Source organism: Nymphaea colorata, chromosome 5 (assembly GCF_008831285.2).
Source record: "Nymphaea colorata isolate Beijing-Zhang1983 chromosome 5, ASM883128v2, whole genome shotgun sequence".
Taxonomy (NCBI): Eukaryota; Viridiplantae; Streptophyta; class Magnoliopsida; order Nymphaeales; family Nymphaeaceae; genus Nymphaea; species Nymphaea colorata.
This window is the reverse complement of record NC_045142.1, coordinates 408,785-428,903: the sequence shown is the minus strand read 5'-3', so window position 1 is coordinate 428,903 and position 20,119 is coordinate 408,785. Positions and strand designations below refer to the sequence as shown.

Here is a 20,119-nt window from a genome sequence, read left to right as displayed (position 1 = left end):
AAGGTTAGTTTGGACCGCTTACGAACTGATTTCTTGCGGGTTGCATCTTGCTTGACCCGGAAGCATATAAGTGTTGAGCTATTCCAATTTTAACAAATGTAAACTGGATCCAATGTTGAACTAAATCCAGATTAAACATACATATGGTGATGATGGATCTTCTCAAGGACAAAATCTATAAATAGATCAGGTCAGATTGAATTCCAGAGCAGACATGGCAAAGATCTGGCTTAGTAATTAGCTCAAGCTCCGATCACATATTATAGCACAAATGCTCTATCTAATAAGGACCCTACAAACTATAGTTTACCCTATATTCCGTACAAAATAGTGATCATCTTGGATTTGGACACAAGCCCAAATTCAATTAAGCATATTTTGTTTGTAGTTACCACATCAGATGTTATCTCAGACAAGTAAATCTGATGCTAGCAATCGATATTCTCACTCGAGCATTGAATAAAATCCAATCCAGATCCAAAATCCTTAGCGAGTTTTAATCCAATGGCATTAAGGGGACGTTTCATCTCGTAGGGAGTGAAATTGAAAATATTTTTTCAATTACAATAAACGGAGACGTACAGTTTCAATACATGACATAGAATGTAACTGGGAAAAATTTTTCAATTCCAGCGAATGGAGACACAATAAAAAAAAAAAAATCGAAGTTTCAAAGAAGGCTCTACTTCCAGAAATCAAGGGCAGTTTCCTGTCATTCATCTTGACACGTGAGTGGGTAATTAACATTTTGGAAGTTGATGAGTACAGCGCGCGACAAGCCGCAAAGTAAGCTAACCGAATGTACTCGAAGCAGTGAAGCACGTGCTTTGGCTATAAAAGAGTGGTTGCAGATGAACGCGATCTCTTTTAGATTCATTTTTTAATTTATTTTTTGAGTCGTTGGGCGCGCAGACACACACACACACACACGAGAATTGCAAATTTGCAATCAGCCAGCTGCGGATGTTGTCGGACTGGAGAAGCATATTGCTTCCAGCAGAATCGCCTATCCAAGAGAACAAAATTATCAGAATAAACACCCCCAAGATATTTTACAATTACTGCAACATATCCAAAAACTGCATATGTACCAATAGTTACAATCCGCCAAGAAGACAACTTCAAGAAGCACGATGTCCGACGGCAGGATCTACAATCTATGCGGCTTTCTGCTTCTTGTTAGCATGTTGACCTGAATGGGTGCCTGCTAGTGTACACATTGGGAAGAAAGAACAGACTATCAATCTAAAAAATATAAGCAAAGAAAATACTAACTGTTAAAGTGCTCCTACTGCACAGGTACTATCTGTTTTTATCGACTTCCAGGATACAATAATCATCAATTGTAAGGATCCGAGTGAACTTTGTGGCATATTGCTGCATGTTTGCAAGGAACATCTAACTGGCGACATTGTTTACATAGATAGTCCTAATGTACTGCAAACAAAGTCTCAATTATAGCAAAATATTGGTTTAGAATACCATGCGTATGACAAAAGAAAGCCATAGGCCAGGCTTCATCAACCAAGAAAGGACGCAGTAGGATATCAAGAAGTAGAAGAAATTAGAAATGTCCCAAACGGTGTAACATGGACATGGCAATTGGGCTGCAGCACCGGCATGGAAATAAAAGGAAATTCAAGAACAAAGCTCCTAAATATGTCGACCTATGTCACATGGATGAGGCCATTGAGCTGCTGCATTTGAAATTTGATTTCAAAGCAGATCTAAAAGGCCATTGAACATCGTAGAAGAAATCTCAACAGAAAAGAAATCTCAACAGAAGGGCAGAATCGAATAAACTTTCGAGTCAAGTAACTAAACATGTTCAAAGAATCTGTTATCATGTTCCAGAGCTAATTCTTACACACCCGGATAAATCCATTTTCAGGACCAATGTTTTGGTGGGCACTCAGTTTAAGATTCTTATGTCCAAATCAAATCTGTATACCTGGTCGCCTTATAAATTGTGAGCCATCAAAAATGCAAGTGATTCCCCCTTCCTGCAATATGCCAGTAATACATCAGACAGTTTGGTGCACTGACATGAAGGAACAAACAAGAACAAAAATTTCAAAGGAAAAAGCAAATATCTGGTACCAAATAAATCATTGTAACAAGTATATATCTACAGAAAAGTATAGTGCTCATTCTTCAAATCCACATTAATGCACAAAATCAGTGACCAAAAACAAAAATTTTCAACAAGAAAAACGTGTTCCCCCAAAAGAAAAAGACATGAGTCATGGTGTATAAACATTATCGTTTCAATCTTTCTCATGAAAGGCATGGATAGATCCCTAGCCAATCTGCCACACGATGACACTTAGGCTACTGCCTAGGTGCTCAGCAGATCCTTTTTTTTTTATTTAAGAACCGATATTTTGTTCTTGTCCTGTTTCATTTCCTTAAACAACTTATATTCTTCTGCTTCTTTTTCTCGTTTATTTTATGTGTATATCTATGTAGGATTATGGTTACAATTATGGTCCACATACTAGTATGTTTTGAATATCAGTATGGTTGTTTCAGGTTTCCAACTCAGCTTTGTTATATATATGTGTGTGTGTGCGTGCATGTGGATTTTTCTATATATATATATAGATATATATATATATTGGCTCATTAAAATTATAATTTACAAAAGAAGATAGTTTTACAGGAAGCAGTGTCAACATGGAAACTATGATTATGTTGAAAATTTATTTTCCTTTTCTTCTGACACTTAGTTTGTTGGGCTTTTAGGTTTTAGAAATTAAAATTAGAGATTTCACAAAGCGGTTCCTACTTAGGAAATTAGATTTTGCATACTTCATAGCATTGAAAGGCAAGATGTTAATTTTTTTTAACCTTGTGCTGTTTATGCCACATAACCTTTAAACTTTGATTGTTCAACTTAATTTGGATTCACCCTTTAAACTTTTAATCGTCTATTATCATGTTATGGAATGTTTAACGCGCAATTTAGCTGCTTGGCGAAAGTAAGTTGACAGTTAAGTTTTTTTTTTTATTACAATTAATGTTTGCACATTATTGGCTTCTCCCTCTTTTCCTGTTTTAACTTCTCTTTTGAAAAGCAAGAACCTGCCTACGTTTTAAACTCAAAAGACTGCCTAAGCTGTGTCAGTGCTTATGGCAACATAGGCCCTAATCTTACTAGCAGTAAGAAAGGGAATCAGCTTATCTGAAGCATGTGAAACCAATAGAGGAAAAACTGACGAACCTCAGAAACCACTGGAGTATATTCAAGTGTAAACACTTTTGGAATTCCACATAGAATACACCTCTCACCAAGCAACCAATGGGAGTATTATCTATGTCCTCTAAGTTCTATAAAGGGAAGAAAACCCTGGTTCTATCACTCACAATGATCCAAAACATATTTTTTTTTTAGAAAAAAAAAAAAAGCCAAAGCCTAGAGGAGCATTACCGTATCGTATACAATCTGTTCATTGCGCCAATGAGCCAAAGGAGGAACAATAAGTCGCCCTAGAGTTGTCCAAATACAACCTTTAGCACTTGGAAATGTAATATAGAAAGAATGATGAAGTAAACCAAACCGAAAGGCCAAAACCTTAAATTTAGACTGATGGAAGTATTCACTTAAATAACTATGAATTTAAATTCTGGCATGACAAAAAGTAAAAAAATACCTGAACTGGACATCTTTAAATTGAGTGCTTTTCCAGGTGCAGATGATGATTTTTCTGCACTACCGGAAGGAACAAAGGGTCTACATGCCTGATAAAGAAAATGAAGACGGAAAAGAATAAATAAGATGCAACCCCATAACTGCAAAAGGGGCAAGAACAAAAACATGCATGAAAGAAAATACTGAAGCACATATTTGAAGACCATAACATAATGAAGTAATATTGTGCATAAGTCCAAGGAAGAGTTTCATTCTCAGAACTCACCCAACGTTAGTAAAGCACTAAAGTATAATCAAGTAAAAATTAGGCAGGTTTAATCCCAGGTATAGTCCCAAAGCTGCACTCCATTAAAATGAGTAAGGTTAGGAAGACAAAGCCATTATTCCTGCCTGCTTCTGATAAACTTCTATGGCCTGTACCTGATGGTTACAAAGCAACTTCAACTTGAAAGCCTAAACAATTTTTTTGTCAGCAACATTAGACTTTCTGCCCAGTACCCTGGTAGGGTTACACTGCAGTCACGGACTCCACTATCACAAGCAAAAGATTGCAGTTGCAAACTTGCTCATATGTTTCAATATATTGTCGTTATTTACTTATTTTTCATTTTAAAAAGAATAGTAAAATATAATTGTTATTTTAACTAAATTCCTCACCATCATTGTATCATAAAGTTATCACTCGTCAAAACTGTTGGATTGTCATACAAAAATCTGTTGAATAATTCTTGTCAAAGTGCAGACAGTTTATCCTACTTTAAGATTGTTTTTTTGCTAAATCTGAAAATTAAGGAAAATTAAATAAGACAAGGTATTCAAACTGTCTCCGAGCTGCTGCTAGAGTAAGCTTTATGAGTTATTGACTGACACAGCATCTGTCTTGTATGTTCCTCTCGTGTTCCAATGCAAGCAAGAATAGTCCTTTAAACATATCTTGCAGTCACTCCCCAACACTAATGCTGCAACTAATAAGAGTTGGAAGCAGAAAGATCTTTATGCACTGAGAAATATGTGGGGAGGAGGTATGGCAGAGTATATTCATATATGCTTAAAAATATGAATATCATGAAGCAAGTCATTTCATAATAAGTCAATTTGCAATTTTCTAACACTCAGACCCCAAAGGCCCTGTCTTTCTTTGACATGGACTTCTGAATAAAGTTAATAAACAAATTGAGAAAGGGGCAAAAGATCCAAAAACCATTTCCTCCTCTCTTTGTCAAGCCTCGTCCCACCATTAAAAGACAATAAATAGACAGAGAGAGAGAGAGAGAGAGAGATCTTTGGCATTCAGGTCCATTGTAGTTTCTCTCCCTAGCCTCACACATAGGCGGTAATCTCTCTCTCCCGCACAAAACCCTCCAAGGTAGGGGACCATGCAAAACCCACTCTCTCTTTTTCTCTTCCTCTAAACTCTTAGTCACTTGATGCAATTTGCAAGTTCTTGCTGATGGCTTCACCACCATGGCTCGTCATTGTCCATCGCCAGTCTATCATTCACCACTGCCAAAGAAGAGCAGTGCAGAAGGGAAGAAGCAGAATTCCATTTTAAGGTTAACGCTTACAATCGAGTCTGACCTAGACCTGATCCTCGTCGATGCCTGTAGTCTTCTCTTTTTATGTTTTAACTTTTAACTTTTAAAACATAAATTGCGGGTTGAATCAGGCCTTGACGTGCACCCAATCCAAAATGTACCCAATAGGCACAACAAATGTACCAACATCAACATACCCATGTAGCGACCCAATAAGCTGGGCATCTTCCATGGATCCATCATGTAATCTAGACTTAAACTATATCATAAAGAACCTCCCTATGATCAAGAAGCAGCTCTTGAGCAGGATCAAATACCAACTAGGGCAACTAAGTCCAGAAGCATAAACAAATATGAAACATTGGTCAGAACAGTGTCACAGATATCGTGAAAGTTCTATCGTGATATTAAACGAACTTGAAAAAATCTCAATATTTTGAAAAAAAAACATGAAAATCGTGTTTTTCATTATTTTTTCCTTTTTTTTTCATTTTCCCTTTTTTAATGTTGATATCATCATAGATTACAAATTTAAACTTAAACTAAATTATTTCATTTTTATCATCATTAAAATATCTTTTTATCTAGTTTTATTTATGTTTTATTATTAGTCTCTGATTTATTTCCTTTTTATTCATATTTTTGCATTTTTTTCATTTTTTAAAGTTACCCAAAATTTTTCTAAGAAAAATTAACTTTACCAATAAATACCTGAGAAAAAAATCCATTGTTAAAAACTCAAGAACAATATTTGTGACAATGGGTCAGACAAATCTCAGTAATCTAAAATGAAGGTGAAAAGGATACCATATGGAAGGATGAGGATGAGTACGTCATGCACTTTCTTACAATTAGTTCATGGAACAAGATTGATCTAAGGATTGAGCTAATACAAACAAAACTACGATAACCTTACAGGACCAACCAAGACAACCATTTGGAGGGTAGAGAGTCTAACAAATGTCTCAAACCACCAAGACCAAAACACTAAGTAGTGAGGTAGATTGGGCAGCAATAACAAAACAACATGGCCGGTTTGGTCCAAATGAGTTACAGACTAGATGGGTGTTGTGTCCACCACCATATGATCTTTGGGAATCCATAAGCTCTTGACATTGACTACAAGCTTAGAAGACATTGTGTAGCAGTCCTATGCAAGCACAATAGAACTTCTAATCTTAGGACTATCCCTTTCAACTTCGACACGCTTTCCTCATTAAGAGCATCATTTCGAAAGTGTGATAGCATATTCACTGCCTTGAGAGCATGCACCACTTAATGCTGTTCATAGATCTTGGCTAGTTGTTGTAGGTAGGTCCAGGAAAATGGCAATGAATGGCAGCAATTAGACGCCATTAGTGCTGCATTGGGCCTGGCCTGGTCCAATCCAAATCGGGCTTCAGCCAGTCCGCCACCTGTAACAACAGCCCCAGCCCAGCCCCACGCAACCTGATTATAATAAAAAAACATATAATATATATAAGTGTAATATATAAATACAATATTTATAATGAAATATATATATATATATATATATATATATATATATAGATAGATAGATAGATAGATAGATAGATAGTCGGGCCAAAAAGTTATCGGGCGGGCCCAAGGCCTCATTTCACAGCCCGAGCCTGATCCTTTTTCAGCCAAGGACCCAAAAGCCCATCAGGTACCTAGCCTGACGCCCAGCTTTAGTAGTGGGATCCTATAGGTGATCTCGGCCAACCCAGCTGATAAGAGCAATATAGCTAAGTCTTGGATGATCTCAACAATCCATTTATACCGGCCATCAAGGCTCAAATAAATCTCCTGTCCTGCCAAAAGTTGAGATCAAACACTATACGCTGATTAAAAAAACCATGGCAGTTTAATATTTAACTTAAGTTTCACAGTGTAATGAATACATTGATAGTTAAATAAATTAAGGATGCAATGAACACCATATTTGGGTATATGTGTTGGGGGTAGAGAGAGAGAGAAGATTAACATACAGAAAAAAATAGTTTAGACAATTTAGACTGAAGGATGAAAGGAGTATGACAATATCAATACAAGGGGAATACCTGAAGCAAGCGCAAAGCTAAGGAGGCCCACAGTGGCCATGCCCCGCACCCCTCTAAACTCATGTTTGAAAATTTTAGTTTTATATATTAATTCGTTTTGCCCCTATAAAACTTTATAAAAATAGGACTTGGCCCTGTGAAAAAAAATTCAAAAATTCTATTTAGTGTGTTGCACGACTATTCCCCATCCCCCACCCCCTAACACACATAAAAAAGGACGAAATCCTGGCTCTGCCCTGAGGGCCTGAAGACAACTTAGGGAAACAAAGCACTAGACCTGGAGGTGACAAGTCACACTAAGGTAATATTAAGGTTATTTTCAAATAGGAGCAAACAAGAGAAATGAAAGCCAATGGCATCAAATGGAGGAAGTAGAGACAAAAATAGTAACATTGTCAATGCGACCCAAGTTCCCAACTAAATATGGCGTCACCATGTAAGTACAATCTTATTACTAATATTTGTGAAGATGCTAAATGGTAATGGCATAAATGGTATAACACAACCATTAAAAATATCTTATCTGCAGTTTGATCATGGATAATACGGCTACCAGAAAATTAATCCAATGCAAGACAAAATTATGCTTATGTACAATATTGCTACCAGGGAGTTAAACTAAACACGCCAAACTGCACTCACATATTGGACATGCATCTCGGTTTCACCAGACTTCCTCTCACATAAAGCTCCCTTGAAACAGCTTTTTGAAGCAGTGACATCCATGTTACTAGTATCCTTCTGAATATGACAGTCTCCCTCTCCCCCTTTCCGAGAGCACCTCATGCTCCTTGACGTAGCCCTTGATCTAGTAATTCTTTGACCACTATCAGAATTTTTAGCATCTAACCCCACTTTATTTTTGTTTTTTCCAGGTTCATACTCAGAAGAGTTTGACCTTCTACTGTCCATGTTAAAAACAGTATCCTGAGAGCAGCTTATTGAGGTAGAGACATCCTCTCCATTAGCAGCCTGCTGGGTAGAACGGCCCCGTTTTCCCTCCTTCTGTGAGCTCCTCAAGCTACTTGACGTAGCTCTCAATGTAGTACTTCGGTGTCTGCTATCATTAGTTTCAGCACCTAACCTCATTTTATCTTTGTTTCCCCCAATTCCAAACTCGGATGCACCTGATGTGTTTCCATCCATGTCAAGAAAGGCATCCTTAGAACACTCCATTGGGATAGTGGCATCCTTGTTGTAACCATCCTTCAGACCAGAACCACCATTCTGTTCTTCTTTCTCAAGGCCTTCAAAAGAAGTTGACTTAGCCCTAGCTCTTGTCACTCTCCTTGTGCTCGGAGTTACAGGTGATGCATCTTTGCTTGTGACCTTGATTGTCTCTGACTTCAACAGTGCACCTCTTTGTGGTAGTTGTTTAGACAAACCAAGTTGGCATGTCTTAGTTCTCTTTACAGGGCTCCGCAATAAACTGTCATTTTCAGATTCAACATGCTCATCTTTGACAATTTTAGAATTTGATCTTGTTGTGCATCCTTCAATAACTAATTTTGCTGCATCTCTAATCCTTTCACCAACAGAATTTCCTACAAAGACTCCACCTTTTGCATTTTCTGCATTACCTTTACATGGCTGACATGGAAACTTTTTATGTGCTAAAACAACAGGACTACATGACAACCTTGCAGGCACGCGATTAAACTTAGTAGCTAATGGCATTACTATTCCTGATTCTGTGAGGTACATGATCTCTGAGCAAGAAACTTTTTGTATTTCAGGATGCTTGCCAACATTACTTTCCCTACCCCCTAAGTTCTCTACAGGAATATTTGCATTTAACATGTTATTGCTGCATTCAGGAGGTTGCGACAAGCCAATACAACCAGTATTAGCTGCATATCCAACTTCAGGACTGCGAGGGTGAATGACAGTATTTGGTATCGTTTCTACAGGCTGATCCACCGAAACAGACACAAAATAGGAATTCCCTGTGTGCTTCATTTGAGAAGGTTTATCTGCTGCATTTTCTTCCAAATCACTGTTTATATGCTGACAATCAAGGTCTGGTTGCATGTCTCTATTTTTATATGAGATGCCCATTGAGATTGTCCCTGTGCCCTTCATTTGAGAAGGTTTATCTGCCGAATTTTCTTCCATCCCACTGTTTACATGCTGACACTCATGTTCTGGTTGTGGGCCTCTATTTTTATATGAGATACTCATCGAGATGCTCTTCAATGTGTCCGACAATGTTTGATTCGGGGTGGCTTCATCCAAATAATTTTTTACACATCTATCGCCATCATCAGGATGTATTTTTCCATCATCATCAAGCTTTCGAATATTTCCTAAAGCACTCCCAGCCAAAGAAATATTATACTTGTGCACACTTCCCTTGTCTTCGCTTTTCCATGCATCAGATGGACTAAGATTCTTTGGATTTGAGCCCACTTGTAAGGCAGGATCTTTCAAGAACGAACCACACTTATCTTCAACTTTCCTGGCAAAAGAGCTCTGCATTGATCTGTCATTCTCTGGCCAACTAGCAGAATCACTTTTGCTCCATTTTTCAGCATCTGAGAATATCCTCACATGTTTTGCTCTACCAGCTGAATGCATCAGTTCATTAACATCGTTAGCATGTCCTAAAGAACTGCAAGAAGTATCATCACTACTGATGTATCCGTCGGCAAGAAATTCCCATGTAAATGGAAATCCAATCTGGAAAAAACTTAGTGCCTGCTTAGGTTACAGACAATAGTAAACCAATCACTTCGACAATAATGAACAAAGCTGCACCAAGTGCACGAGGAATCCACCAAGTTTGCAACAACATGCCTATACATGCATTACATGCATACCTCATTTGGAAAGCCATTCTCAGAGGTCCTTCGTCCATCAATAAGCCCAAAGAGCAGAATAGTGAGTCCATCTGCTGTCCTAAGCCTAGAGGCATTAACTCTTTGAATGATAGGAGCTGATTCGAAATTATTTACACCCTGATCCCTGTGATGCCATGACATAAGAGCTTCCTGAATTGCATTTTGAAATGTGCCAAAAAGTACGAAGAAAATAAATGTAAAAACATAAAAGTACACGTGGTGGACTTAAAGATAAGCCGACAGGGGCATGTGCTCCTCCAAAATTTTCAAAAATCTTTTTGCAAACATATATTTTTCATGTCATTGCCTCTCAGCAATTATAATTTTTTTTTTATATTTGTGCCCCCTTGACTTCACTGAAATTGCTGGCTCTGCCAGCCTCAAATGACTCATAAAACATGCATTGATTACCATGTGTTAGATCCCAAACCCAATGCATGTTCAGTAAGTAAGAATGAATATCATTCAAACAACTCTTCCGCAACAGAAGACAACTCAAGTTCCAAACGTGACAGTTCATGCCAGTATAGACAGCTCATCGTGACAAAAGAATGTGATTCTTACTCTCTTAAAAAATCCTTCAACTTCCTGGCAGGTTATTATGCAGAACATAAAGGCAACTTCAATGTAAAGCACGACACAGTTCACATTCATAGCAGAAACTAGAATAAAAGAAAATGGAATTCAAAATAATGGGGCAGACATCAATGAGTCGTGTATCAAAAGTGGGATGTACCCTTTTGATAATATGCCTCCAACAGCTAATCTTTTCCCCATATGTGCTTTTGGTGATTTTATCAAGTACCAATCACGTAAAAGGACCTGCAAAGCATATTAAAGGAATTGATGAGTGAAGAATTCAACATCCACAGCCAGAAAAGGTGTATACAGTCAGCAGGAGAACTATGTGAGCATACCACGTTATCCACAATGTGGCTCTTGCAGTCACCGAATGACCCTGCTTCCCGTGTTTCACTTGGGGAGTTGCTATGCACGGACGACCGTCTGAGTTTCTCCATGAACCTAAGGGCTATCCCGACATTCATTCGACGGACATCTATGATCTATGGATATGACCTGAGATGCAAAAGGTTGTCAGCACAGTAAGCAAAGAAAAACGTACTCCTATCTTACGGCCTGCATTGCCTCAAAATTCTAGAGAGATTAAAGTGCATATTGAGGCCCTTAGACACATAAAAGATCCATGTCCCTTGTTATGTGGGTAACTCATAAGCGTCATCATGTAAGCAGATATATACTCTACGCACTCGCAACTGCATAATGATTCCGCACGTAGTTGACACTCCTTGTCTGAAATTTGCTTGCCACTTCTCCGACTTACATCGGCTATGCTAATGATGAAAATATTCGCTTCCTCGTCCAGCTAGTGTGCATGTTCACATGCAGATATGCACCGTGAGTCTGTTTGTAGTTGCCTTCCCTTTTCTAGCATTTGCTTTCCACTTCTCCGAGTTCCATCGCCTATTCTAATAATCAAACATTCGCATACTACTTGATCTTCCGCTTCACATATTGAGTCATGCATTTTTTCCATTTGTTGCCATCTATTCTATTGGTCTGATATCTGAAATGGGCAACATGTCAATGTTATCAAGTTGACAGGACGTTACGGATTCGAAGCCCGCACAAAGTATTCCACGCCGGGAGTATCGCGTCCTGATGCGTGGACAAAAACTCTCAAGGGTTCTCCCAAAGTTCCCAACAAATAATAGGTCATTCCAAATATGTGGACGCACGTATACAGAGAGTATAAATTTGACGCTTACAGGATACTCGTCAACATGACCTCTGATTTCGGGCTTAATAGCTCCGTTTCGGTAATGCTCGTTTAATAGCTCACTCTAGGGTTTACTTGAGAAATTATGTGCCTCCAGTTCGTAGTCTTAACCAACCTACCTTCCGGCTACGGAACCACTAAACTCCATCAAGATTCCAGAACCTTCGGCAAGACATTGCAGACACCGATTTCTGCTAATTCGCCGTGCCAATCACCGCCGATGGATGAAAACTCACAGGAACTCAGCATCTTGAATACGCTTCCTCTGATCCTCCAGAAGTCGACATTAATTACTAGAAAAGAGAAGGGAAAAAATAAACTATAACCCACAGCCTAGTTCAAAAAGAAATCGGATAATCTCTAACCAAAAAGTGTTAGAACTTCTGACGTCAAGAGAAATTTCCGACATCTGGTCTCGCGATCCACAGGTTTAGACACTATCTTTTGAAACCCCAACAAACAACAAAATGCATGGACAGAGAGAGAGAGATGGCGACGTACCTCGTGGCTGAAGACGAAGAACGAGCGAAAGGGAGAGAGTGGGAGACCCTCAGAAGGTGGCCACCGATCGGAGTTTCCCGCCAAATTGTTGTGCAGGGTTCGGATGGGTTTGCAATTCGATCATAATCCGTACTCGAGCTATAACTTACGCAAGAGGGAAATAGAATGATTCAACAATCAATCTTTGGTTGATTAATTAAAAAAAGAATGAAAGTAAAAGTTTTGTTTGGTTAAAAAGAAAAAGAAGAGAGAGAGAAAGAAAATAATGTTTTAATGTAAATCCAATTCTTCAAAATAAAATAAAATAAAATTCTCTTTCTACCGTGTAGGGTGTAAATTACTCTTTCTCTCCCTCCTCGTCCTCGCCATTGGTCAAGAGCGTCATGTCTATTTCTCTCTCCATTCCTGTTATGCTCGATACTTGAATGGTAATCTTTCCTGTTCAGACACAGTAGAGTCACACAATTGGTAACTATTGTGTTCCCTCTACAACTCTATAATTGAATGTTATGAGGGATTATTATAAAATAATATAAATTCTACTGTTTTTTTCTTTTATGTAACTCAAACAAAATCGGCCTCAATCGCGTGTATTCACACAGAGGGAGAGAAGAGAGACATACAAGGAATTAAATAAGGAAGGTTTCAAAGTACAGTGAATAATACTGTTTAGACCGATCTTCCTCGAAAGGTTGCACTGGTTTCTTTGTAACCCACACTCAATGAGAGGGTTCCTCTCGTCGAGGCCCTTGAGGAGGGTTTTAGACGGACCAACCCTTGGCCAAGAGAGCGTCCACCGTCCTCCGTCATGCCTTCCAAGTTCCTGAGGTCAGAGGAAGACAAAGCTTTAATGATATCAAACAAGTAATCTTGGATATTAGTACCCAGTATCCAGCCTAGGCAGGATCGATTAAGCTCAGTTCGATTTTTCTTTTTTCATTATTATATATATAATTATAGTTACAAATAATTACACTTATATATTATTTTATTTTTTCAAATATATACTTTTTAATTTCAATTAGGCCAAACTAGAGCCTGACTCCTTATCAAGCCGGCCGGTCCCATGCTCAAGCAAACAAGGTTTTTAAAAACCTTAGTTTTTAATGTTCACTGATCTCGTATCCTCAAGTTTCAAATATAAGACTGGAGGTAATCAAACTCTACCTAAATGTACATATATAAACTTGTCAATGCCAACAACTCACACTAAAATCCACAGTGCATTGCATTGGTGATCTTACGTGCGATGTAAATCTCCATTTGAGATTCCTCTTTTACTTGTGCACTAGAGAGAGGCTTGATATAAAATCTTGCAGGGAAATAACCTGATAATAAGTTCATATTTATCGTGCCACGAAAATCTAAAACATATACACATATATATAGTTTGATGAGATTCATGAGCTTGCCAAACATATCATTTTGATTTAAATCTACAAAGCATAATAAAGTCTGAGAACAAAATGTCATAAATCAATGAGTCCAACGTGACACGATTCGTTATTTAGTGTGACCAGCTCCGGTCGACAACTAGTCGTTAATGGCTAAAATTTGAATTTTCAAAATGTGAGAGGGGCCATGGCCCCTGTCGGCCCCCTTACTCTATGTCGTTGTCTGGCTGTTAATTTTTTCAACCAATGTTTGGTAGCAAGCATCTACGTCGAAAATATAAAGTTACTTGAATTTCTTCCAACTATGATTGCTATGATTCAATTTTACAATGTTTATTGACTTGATTTTCGTTAAGACAAGTTCATGGAACACTAAACGACCGATATTACAATATTCTTGTTGCCAAATTCCCCTTTATTATATATTGCATATATCACATAATATAGTTTCTATAGTTTTATCATCATCAATTTTGTTTGGGCTTCAATTTGTTTAGTTGATTCCCATAATCAAGGATTAAAGCCTTCAGCAAAATGACAAATTATTTGCAACTCCGGTAGGACTCTTTTGTTTCATATGCTTTCCCTGGGTCGGGTCCGTCGATTACTTGCATTGGCAAATTCGAGGGATTTCTGACATGCCCTCAGCATTCTTTCGCAAGGACCGTCCTTATAATTGTAAACCTGGCAAGAGAATCCAGCGGGCTTGATATTAGGATGCTTTCAACACCAAGAGGAAACCACCGCCGCCGCTCATCACAATTCGTCGCTGTCCAGTTGCAGCAGAGCCATTATCTTGTATCCTTGCTTTGGCCCAGTGATCTTCTGTACTTTTTGTTTTTGTCCTTTTAAAAAATCTTTGTTTTGCCGGACGCTCTCGCCATATACGATTTTTATGATATCAAACATCGCCGGAGAAAGAGACCGAGAGAGCAATTTTCTTCATCTCTTCGCCGCTTCCCCAACAGGGTCTGCATCCTCTCCTTCCAACCTTCGTGAAGAAAAGGAAAAATACATGAAACCCGTGTAGTTTTCTTCAATTTCCTCCACTTACGCGTTCTTTCTGCCTCTCTCGTGCACCATTGTGATAGCTGATCCGTTGAGGAAGTTTCAGAAGAGAAGGAAGAGTCCCGGGTTACTTCGATGGCCTTTTGAACATTGAGAAATGTGTGTTCATTGTGCTGGTCGGTCATCTGAAGGACAAGAAGTTGTTAATTTGGGCATCGATCATTTGAAAAGCAGAGCTCTAGGCTGCATTATCGACAATTGAACGAGTGGGTTTTGAGAGTTGAAGTTTGGAATCGAAGAAGATGGAGTTTCAGAAGCATGAGAAGTTCAGGTTCTGCGTAGACAGGGGAGGGACTTTTACTGACATCTATGCCGAAGTCCCCGGCCAGGCGAATGTGAGGGTGATGAAGCTCCTTTCCGTCGACCCGGCAAACTATGAGGACGCGCCCGTCGAGGGCATCCGCCGGATACTGGAGGAGTTTACCGGGGAGCTAATCCCGCGGACAGGGAAGATCCCCACTGCGAGGATTGAGTGGATTCGGATGGGAACCACCGTCGCGACGAACGCCCTTCTGGAGAGGAAGGGCGAGAGGATCGCCCTCTGCGTCACCAGGGGCTTCCGCGACCTTCTGCAGATAGGAGACCAGGCGCGGCCGGATATCTTCGACATCAGGGCGGTGAAGCCGTCAACCCTCTACGAGGAGGTGGTGGAGGTCGATGAAAGGGTCGAGTTGCTGCTCGCCGACGAGGTCGAAGGTGCCGCCGGAGGAGGCGATTTTCACCGGGGAGTATCAGGCGAGTTTATTCGCGTTGTCGAGCCGCTGAACAAGGAGACTCTCCAGGAGAAGCTCTGCGCATTGTTGCAGAAGGGAATTCGCTGCCTAGCGGTGGTTCTGATTCACTCCTACACCTATCCACAACACGAATTGGAGGTAGAACGCCTCGCCCTGAACTTGGGATTCAAACACGTATCCATCTCTTCATCCTTAACTCCAATGGTTCGAGCCGTTCCTCGTGGCCTTACGGCTACAGTGGATGCGTATCTTACCCCTGTTATCAAGGAATACCTCTCCGGGTTCATGTCCAGATTTGAAGAAGATGGTCGGAATAAGGTGAACGTGTTGTTCATGCAATCGGACGGCGGTCTTGCACCGGAATGCAGCTTTTCCGGCCACAAGGCCGTCTTATCAGGCCCCGCCGGAGGCGTCGTTGGCTATGCCAAGACGCTTTTTGAGCTTGAGACGACAAAACCTCTTATTGGATTCGACATGGGGGGCACTTCAACGGATGTGAGCCGCTTCGCTGGCTCGTTCGAGCAGGTGATACAGACTGAAATCTCCGGCGCCATAATTCAGGCTCCCCAGCTCGACATTAACACTGTTGCAGCTGGCGGCGGGTCGAAATTGAAATTCCTGGTGGGTGCATTCCACGTCGGGCCGGAATCCGTTGGTGCTCACCCTGGGCCGGTTTGTTACAGGAAAGGAGGAGAATTGGCCGTTACGGATGCTAATCTAATTCTGGGGAGAGTGATACCTGGCTATTTTCCGGCGATTTTTGGTCCCAATGAAGATGAACCACTTGATGTTGAGGCTGCCAAGGAAGAGTTCAGGAAGCTTGCTAAGGACATTAATGATTACAGAAAAACCCAGGACGCCTTAGCTAAAGATATGAGCATAGAGGAGATTGCGCTTGGATTTGTCGAAGTGGCGAACGAGACAATGTGCAGGCCTATTCGCCAGCTTACAGAGATGAAAGGGTATGAGACCAGGAACCACGCTCTTGCGTGCTTCGGCGGTGCTGGCCCTCAGCATGCTTGTGCCATTGCCAGATCATTGGGCATGTCTGAGGTTCTCATTCATAGATTCTGCGGTATCCTGAGCGCCTACGGTATGGGCATGGCTGATGTTGTACAAGACGTGCAGGAGCCTTACGCAGCTGTCTATGAACCTGAATCGATGGCTGAAGCAGCAAGCAGAGATGCTGCATTGACGGAGCAAGTCAGACAGAAGCTTCGGGATCAAGGTTTTGACGACGATAGTACTAAGACTGAGTCGTTTTTGAACCTGAGGTACGAAGGGACTGATACTGGAATCATGGTTAAGAAGCCTGAAGATGAGGGGGATGACTATGTCAGTAAGTTTGTCAAGCTGTTTCGGCGAGAATACGGATTCGAACTTCAGAACAGGAAGATACTGATCAATGATGTACGCGTTCGAGGAATTGGCGTGACCAACATACTGAAACCTCCACTGATGGATCAGACTACTGGGCCTCCTAAGGTTGAGTGCCACTGTGATGCCTTTTTTGGAAGTGGGTGGTGCAAGGCGCCATTGTATAAGCTTGAAAATCTTGGGTCCGGTCATGTCATAGGCGGTCCAGCAATTATCATGAATGGTAACAGCACTGTAATCGTGGAACCTCTCTGTAAAGCAATTATTACCAAGTACGGGAACATAAAAATTGAGATTAATTCTGCTCCAAGCTTGGTGAGTGCAGCTGGTAAGATTGCAGATGTAGTGCAATTGTCTATTTTCAATCACAGATTCATGGGCATCGCTGAGCAGATGGGTCGAACTCTTCAAAGAATTTCCATATCCACCAACATCAAGGAGCGACTCGACTTTTCTTGTGCTCTTTTCAGTCCGGATGGAGGATTGGTTGCCAATGCGCCTCATGTTCCAGTTCATTTAGGGGCGATGTCAAGCACAGTAAAATGGCAGCTTAATTACTGGGGCGAGAATTTGAAAGAGGGAGATGTTTTAGTTGCTAATCACCCTTGTGCTGGAGGAAGCCATCTTCCTGATATTACTGTGGTAACTCCAGTTTTTGACAATGGGAAGATCATCTTTTTTGTGGCAAGCAGAGGACATCATGCAGAAATTGGTGGGACTACTCCTGGAAGTATGCCCCCATTTTCAAAGGCTATATGGGAGGAAGGAGCTGCTATTAAGGCATTCAAGCTTGTCGAGAATGGCGTGTTCCAAGAAGATGGCATTATTAAGATCTTAGAATCTCCTGGGTCTGTTGAGTCCTTTTCCGATGGAAAATCGAAACATAGGATCCCTGGAACTCGTAGGCTTCAGGATAACCTCTCTGATCTCCGTGCACAGGTTGCAGCAAATCAGAGAGGAATATCTCTTATTAAGGATCTTATTGAGTACTATGGCTTGGAAACTGTTCAGTCCTATATGATGCATGTGCAGGCAAATGCTGAAGCTGCTGTCAGAGAAATGCTGAAGTCTGTATCCACTACAGTTGCAGACCTGCCTAATGTGAGAAAACAAGGGGCTGATATAGTTATTGAGGAAGAAGACTTTATGGACGATGGTTCAGTAATACACCTCAAGCTTTCGATTGATGCAGTGAAAGGTGAGGCTGTTTTTGATTTTGAAGGAACTAGTCCAGAAGTATATGGAAACTGGAATGCACCAGAGGCTGTAACAGCTGCAGCAGTCATTTACTGCCTCAGATGCCTGGTTGATGTTGATATCCCACTCAATCAAGGTTGTTTAGCACCTGTGAAGATACTCATTCCTTCCGGATCACTTCTATCTCCAAGTGACAAGGCAGCTGTTGTTGGTGGTAACGTGCTTACATCACAGAGAATAACTGATGTTGTCTTAACAGCGTTCCAGGCATGTTCCTGTGCACAGGGTTGCATGAATAACTTAACTTTTGGAGATGAAAGCTTTGGATATTATGAGACCATTGCAGGTGGATATGGTGCTGGGCCTACTTGGAATGGAACCAGTGGAGTCCAGTGCCACATGACAAACACTAGGATGACTGATCCTGAGATATTTGAGCAGAGATACCCTGTTCTGTTACATAGGTTTGGACTGCGTGAAGATAGCGGTGGTGCCGGCCATTTTAGAGGGGGTGATGGTGTTATTCGAGAAATAGAGTTTCGGCGTCCTGTTGTTGTAAGCATTCTATCGGAGAGGAGAGTGCACGCCCCTAGAGGACTGAGGGGAGGAAAGAATGGGGCTCGTGGTTTCAATTATCTGATCAGGAAAGATAAGCAAATAGTGAATCTTGGAGGAAAGAACTGCATCCAAGTTGAAGCTGGTGATATTCTTCAGATTTTGACTCCTGGAGGAGGCGGATGGGGCATTCCTTGATTTTATGACCTCCTCCAACATTGCAGAAGGTATAACCCCTTATAAATGATATGCGGTGCATGGAAGCTCAGGCCCTGAGTTTTCTGATTCATGGTGCTCCTTCTCGATGCATCCTATCATGTTCTGTTTCTATGGTTTTCTACAATAAGAGGGAACCATTACCGGTTTCACATGCATGTTTTGTTTCCTTTTTGTGCTTGTTTTTTTTCTTATGGGCATCTGAGTTCTTGAAGGACTAAGATAGTCACCTGTTTCATGGGCGTCATTCCTATGTCATTTGTCTAGCTGGTTTAGATGTATGAACTGAAAGGGGATGGTTTCGATTAGCAAATAAACTAACCATGCACTACTTGGACAATATGAAAACTCTATTTCTCCATTGCATGTGTAGGAGAAATTATCTCTCAATTAGATATTTACTTGGGCAAGTGATTCTAGGCATTTGTGTTCATCTAAACAACTGAGAGGGAGAGGTGAAGTTGATATGAATCCTATGTTAGCGCCGTAATGGGGCCAAAACCAAAGAATGATTGATTCAAGTTATGGTGGGATAAGCTCCAAGTATAGATGCATGGGCTATTTGTGTCAAAGAAATGTATGGGAGTTACAGGCTATGTTTGTGATTTGCATTCAAATTCCAATAGTAAAAACATACCAAGTGGGTTAGCCGTTGTAAGAATGAATTTTATCTGACAAGTAGGTCTTCATATATTGACCTGCTTCATTGTTTATTTCTTTTACATTGATGTCCATGCTAGAGGAAGTGTAAGTTAAGATGCAAAGTCTGGCTAGTTTCTTTTGCTTTCTTCATTTCTTGTTGGAATGTCTAACTAGGTTTCTTCACTAGTCTGTCAAGTTGGTTGCAGAATGGATGACATGCTTTTCAGCTGTCCAGGGTATGGATTATGCTGAATACTAAGCATATTTAGTAATTTGAAAGTGGAGACTTCTTTGGGGTTCTTAATTGTAGGTCAGATGAAAGTTGACATCTTTTAGGTTTGTCAATGGATCTGTCGTCTGACCTCCCATGTGGAACCATAGATCCGCCAATTTTTTGCATTTGACCATGGATTTGAAATCCACCTGGAAAGGGGCAGAGCCAGAAATATTTTCTGAGGGGGGCCCAATTATAGTTTCAAAATTTTAAAAGAGGCCAAAATATATTTTTTCAAGATTTATATATAGGATAGATGATTTTTTTTTTTTA

General features: G+C 40.4%; 2 protein-coding genes across 8 annotated transcripts; one reads left to right on the top strand and one right to left on the bottom strand.

Annotated features, from left to right (window-relative positions):
- Positions 1-681: 681 nt before the first annotated feature.
- On the bottom strand, positions 682-12,533 carry LOC116255105 (uncharacterized). 7 transcript variants are annotated; one of them, XM_050078108.1, is made up of 11 exons: positions 12,390-12,533; positions 12,008-12,181; positions 11,359-11,675; positions 11,008-11,167; positions 10,827-10,912; positions 10,070-10,214; positions 7,893-9,947; positions 3,654-3,741; positions 3,431-3,489; positions 1,952-2,003; positions 1,008-1,207 (listed from the first exon to the last, which is right to left on the bottom strand). In XM_050078108.1, the coding sequence occupies exons 4-11, from the start codon at positions 11,134-11,136 to the stop codon at positions 1,158-1,160; spliced, it is 2,664 nt and encodes an 887-aa protein (XP_049934065.1). In that variant the 5' UTR covers positions 11,137-11,167; positions 11,359-11,675; positions 12,008-12,181; positions 12,390-12,533; the 3' UTR covers positions 1,008-1,157. The 7 variants fall into 7 exon arrangements, 5 of the variants coding, with proteins under 5 accessions (XP_049934065.1, XP_049934064.1, XP_049934063.1 ...); XR_007573499.1 differs by lacking the exons at positions 11,359-11,675; positions 12,008-12,181 and adding an exon at positions 682-1,006 and having other exon boundaries at positions 1,092-1,207; XR_007573501.1 differs by lacking the exons at positions 11,359-11,675; positions 12,008-12,181 and adding an exon at positions 682-1,006 and having other exon boundaries at positions 1,092-1,204.
- A 1,983-nt stretch (positions 12,534-14,516) lies between these two features.
- Positions 14,517-19,755, top strand: LOC116254496 (5-oxoprolinase 1). The gene has a single exon (XM_031629919.2). The coding sequence runs from the start codon at positions 15,094-15,096 to the stop codon at positions 18,910-18,912; it is 3,819 nt and encodes a 1,272-aa protein (XP_031485779.1). The 5' UTR covers positions 14,517-15,093; the 3' UTR covers positions 18,913-19,755.
- Positions 19,756-20,119: the final 364 nt, after the last annotated feature.

Bases quoted from the DNA above. Each gene is read 5' to 3' on its own strand.
- LOC116255105 (XM_050078108.1), bottom strand. From the start codon at position 11,136: ATGAATGTCGGGATAGCCCTTAGGTTCATGGAGAAACTCAGACGGTCG. The intron at 3,490-3,653 runs GTATTTTTTTAC...GGACAACTCTAG, and splicing joins TTTAAAGATGTCCAGTTCAG to GGCGACTTATTGTTCCTCCT. The intron at 1,208-1,951 runs GTATACAGATTT...TGTGTACACTAG, and splicing joins ACAATTTATAAGGCGACCAG to CAGGCACCCATTCAGGTCAA.
- LOC116254496 (XM_031629919.2), top strand. From the start codon at position 15,094: ATGGAGTTTCAGAAGCATGAGAAGTTCAGGTTCTGCGTAGACAGGGGA.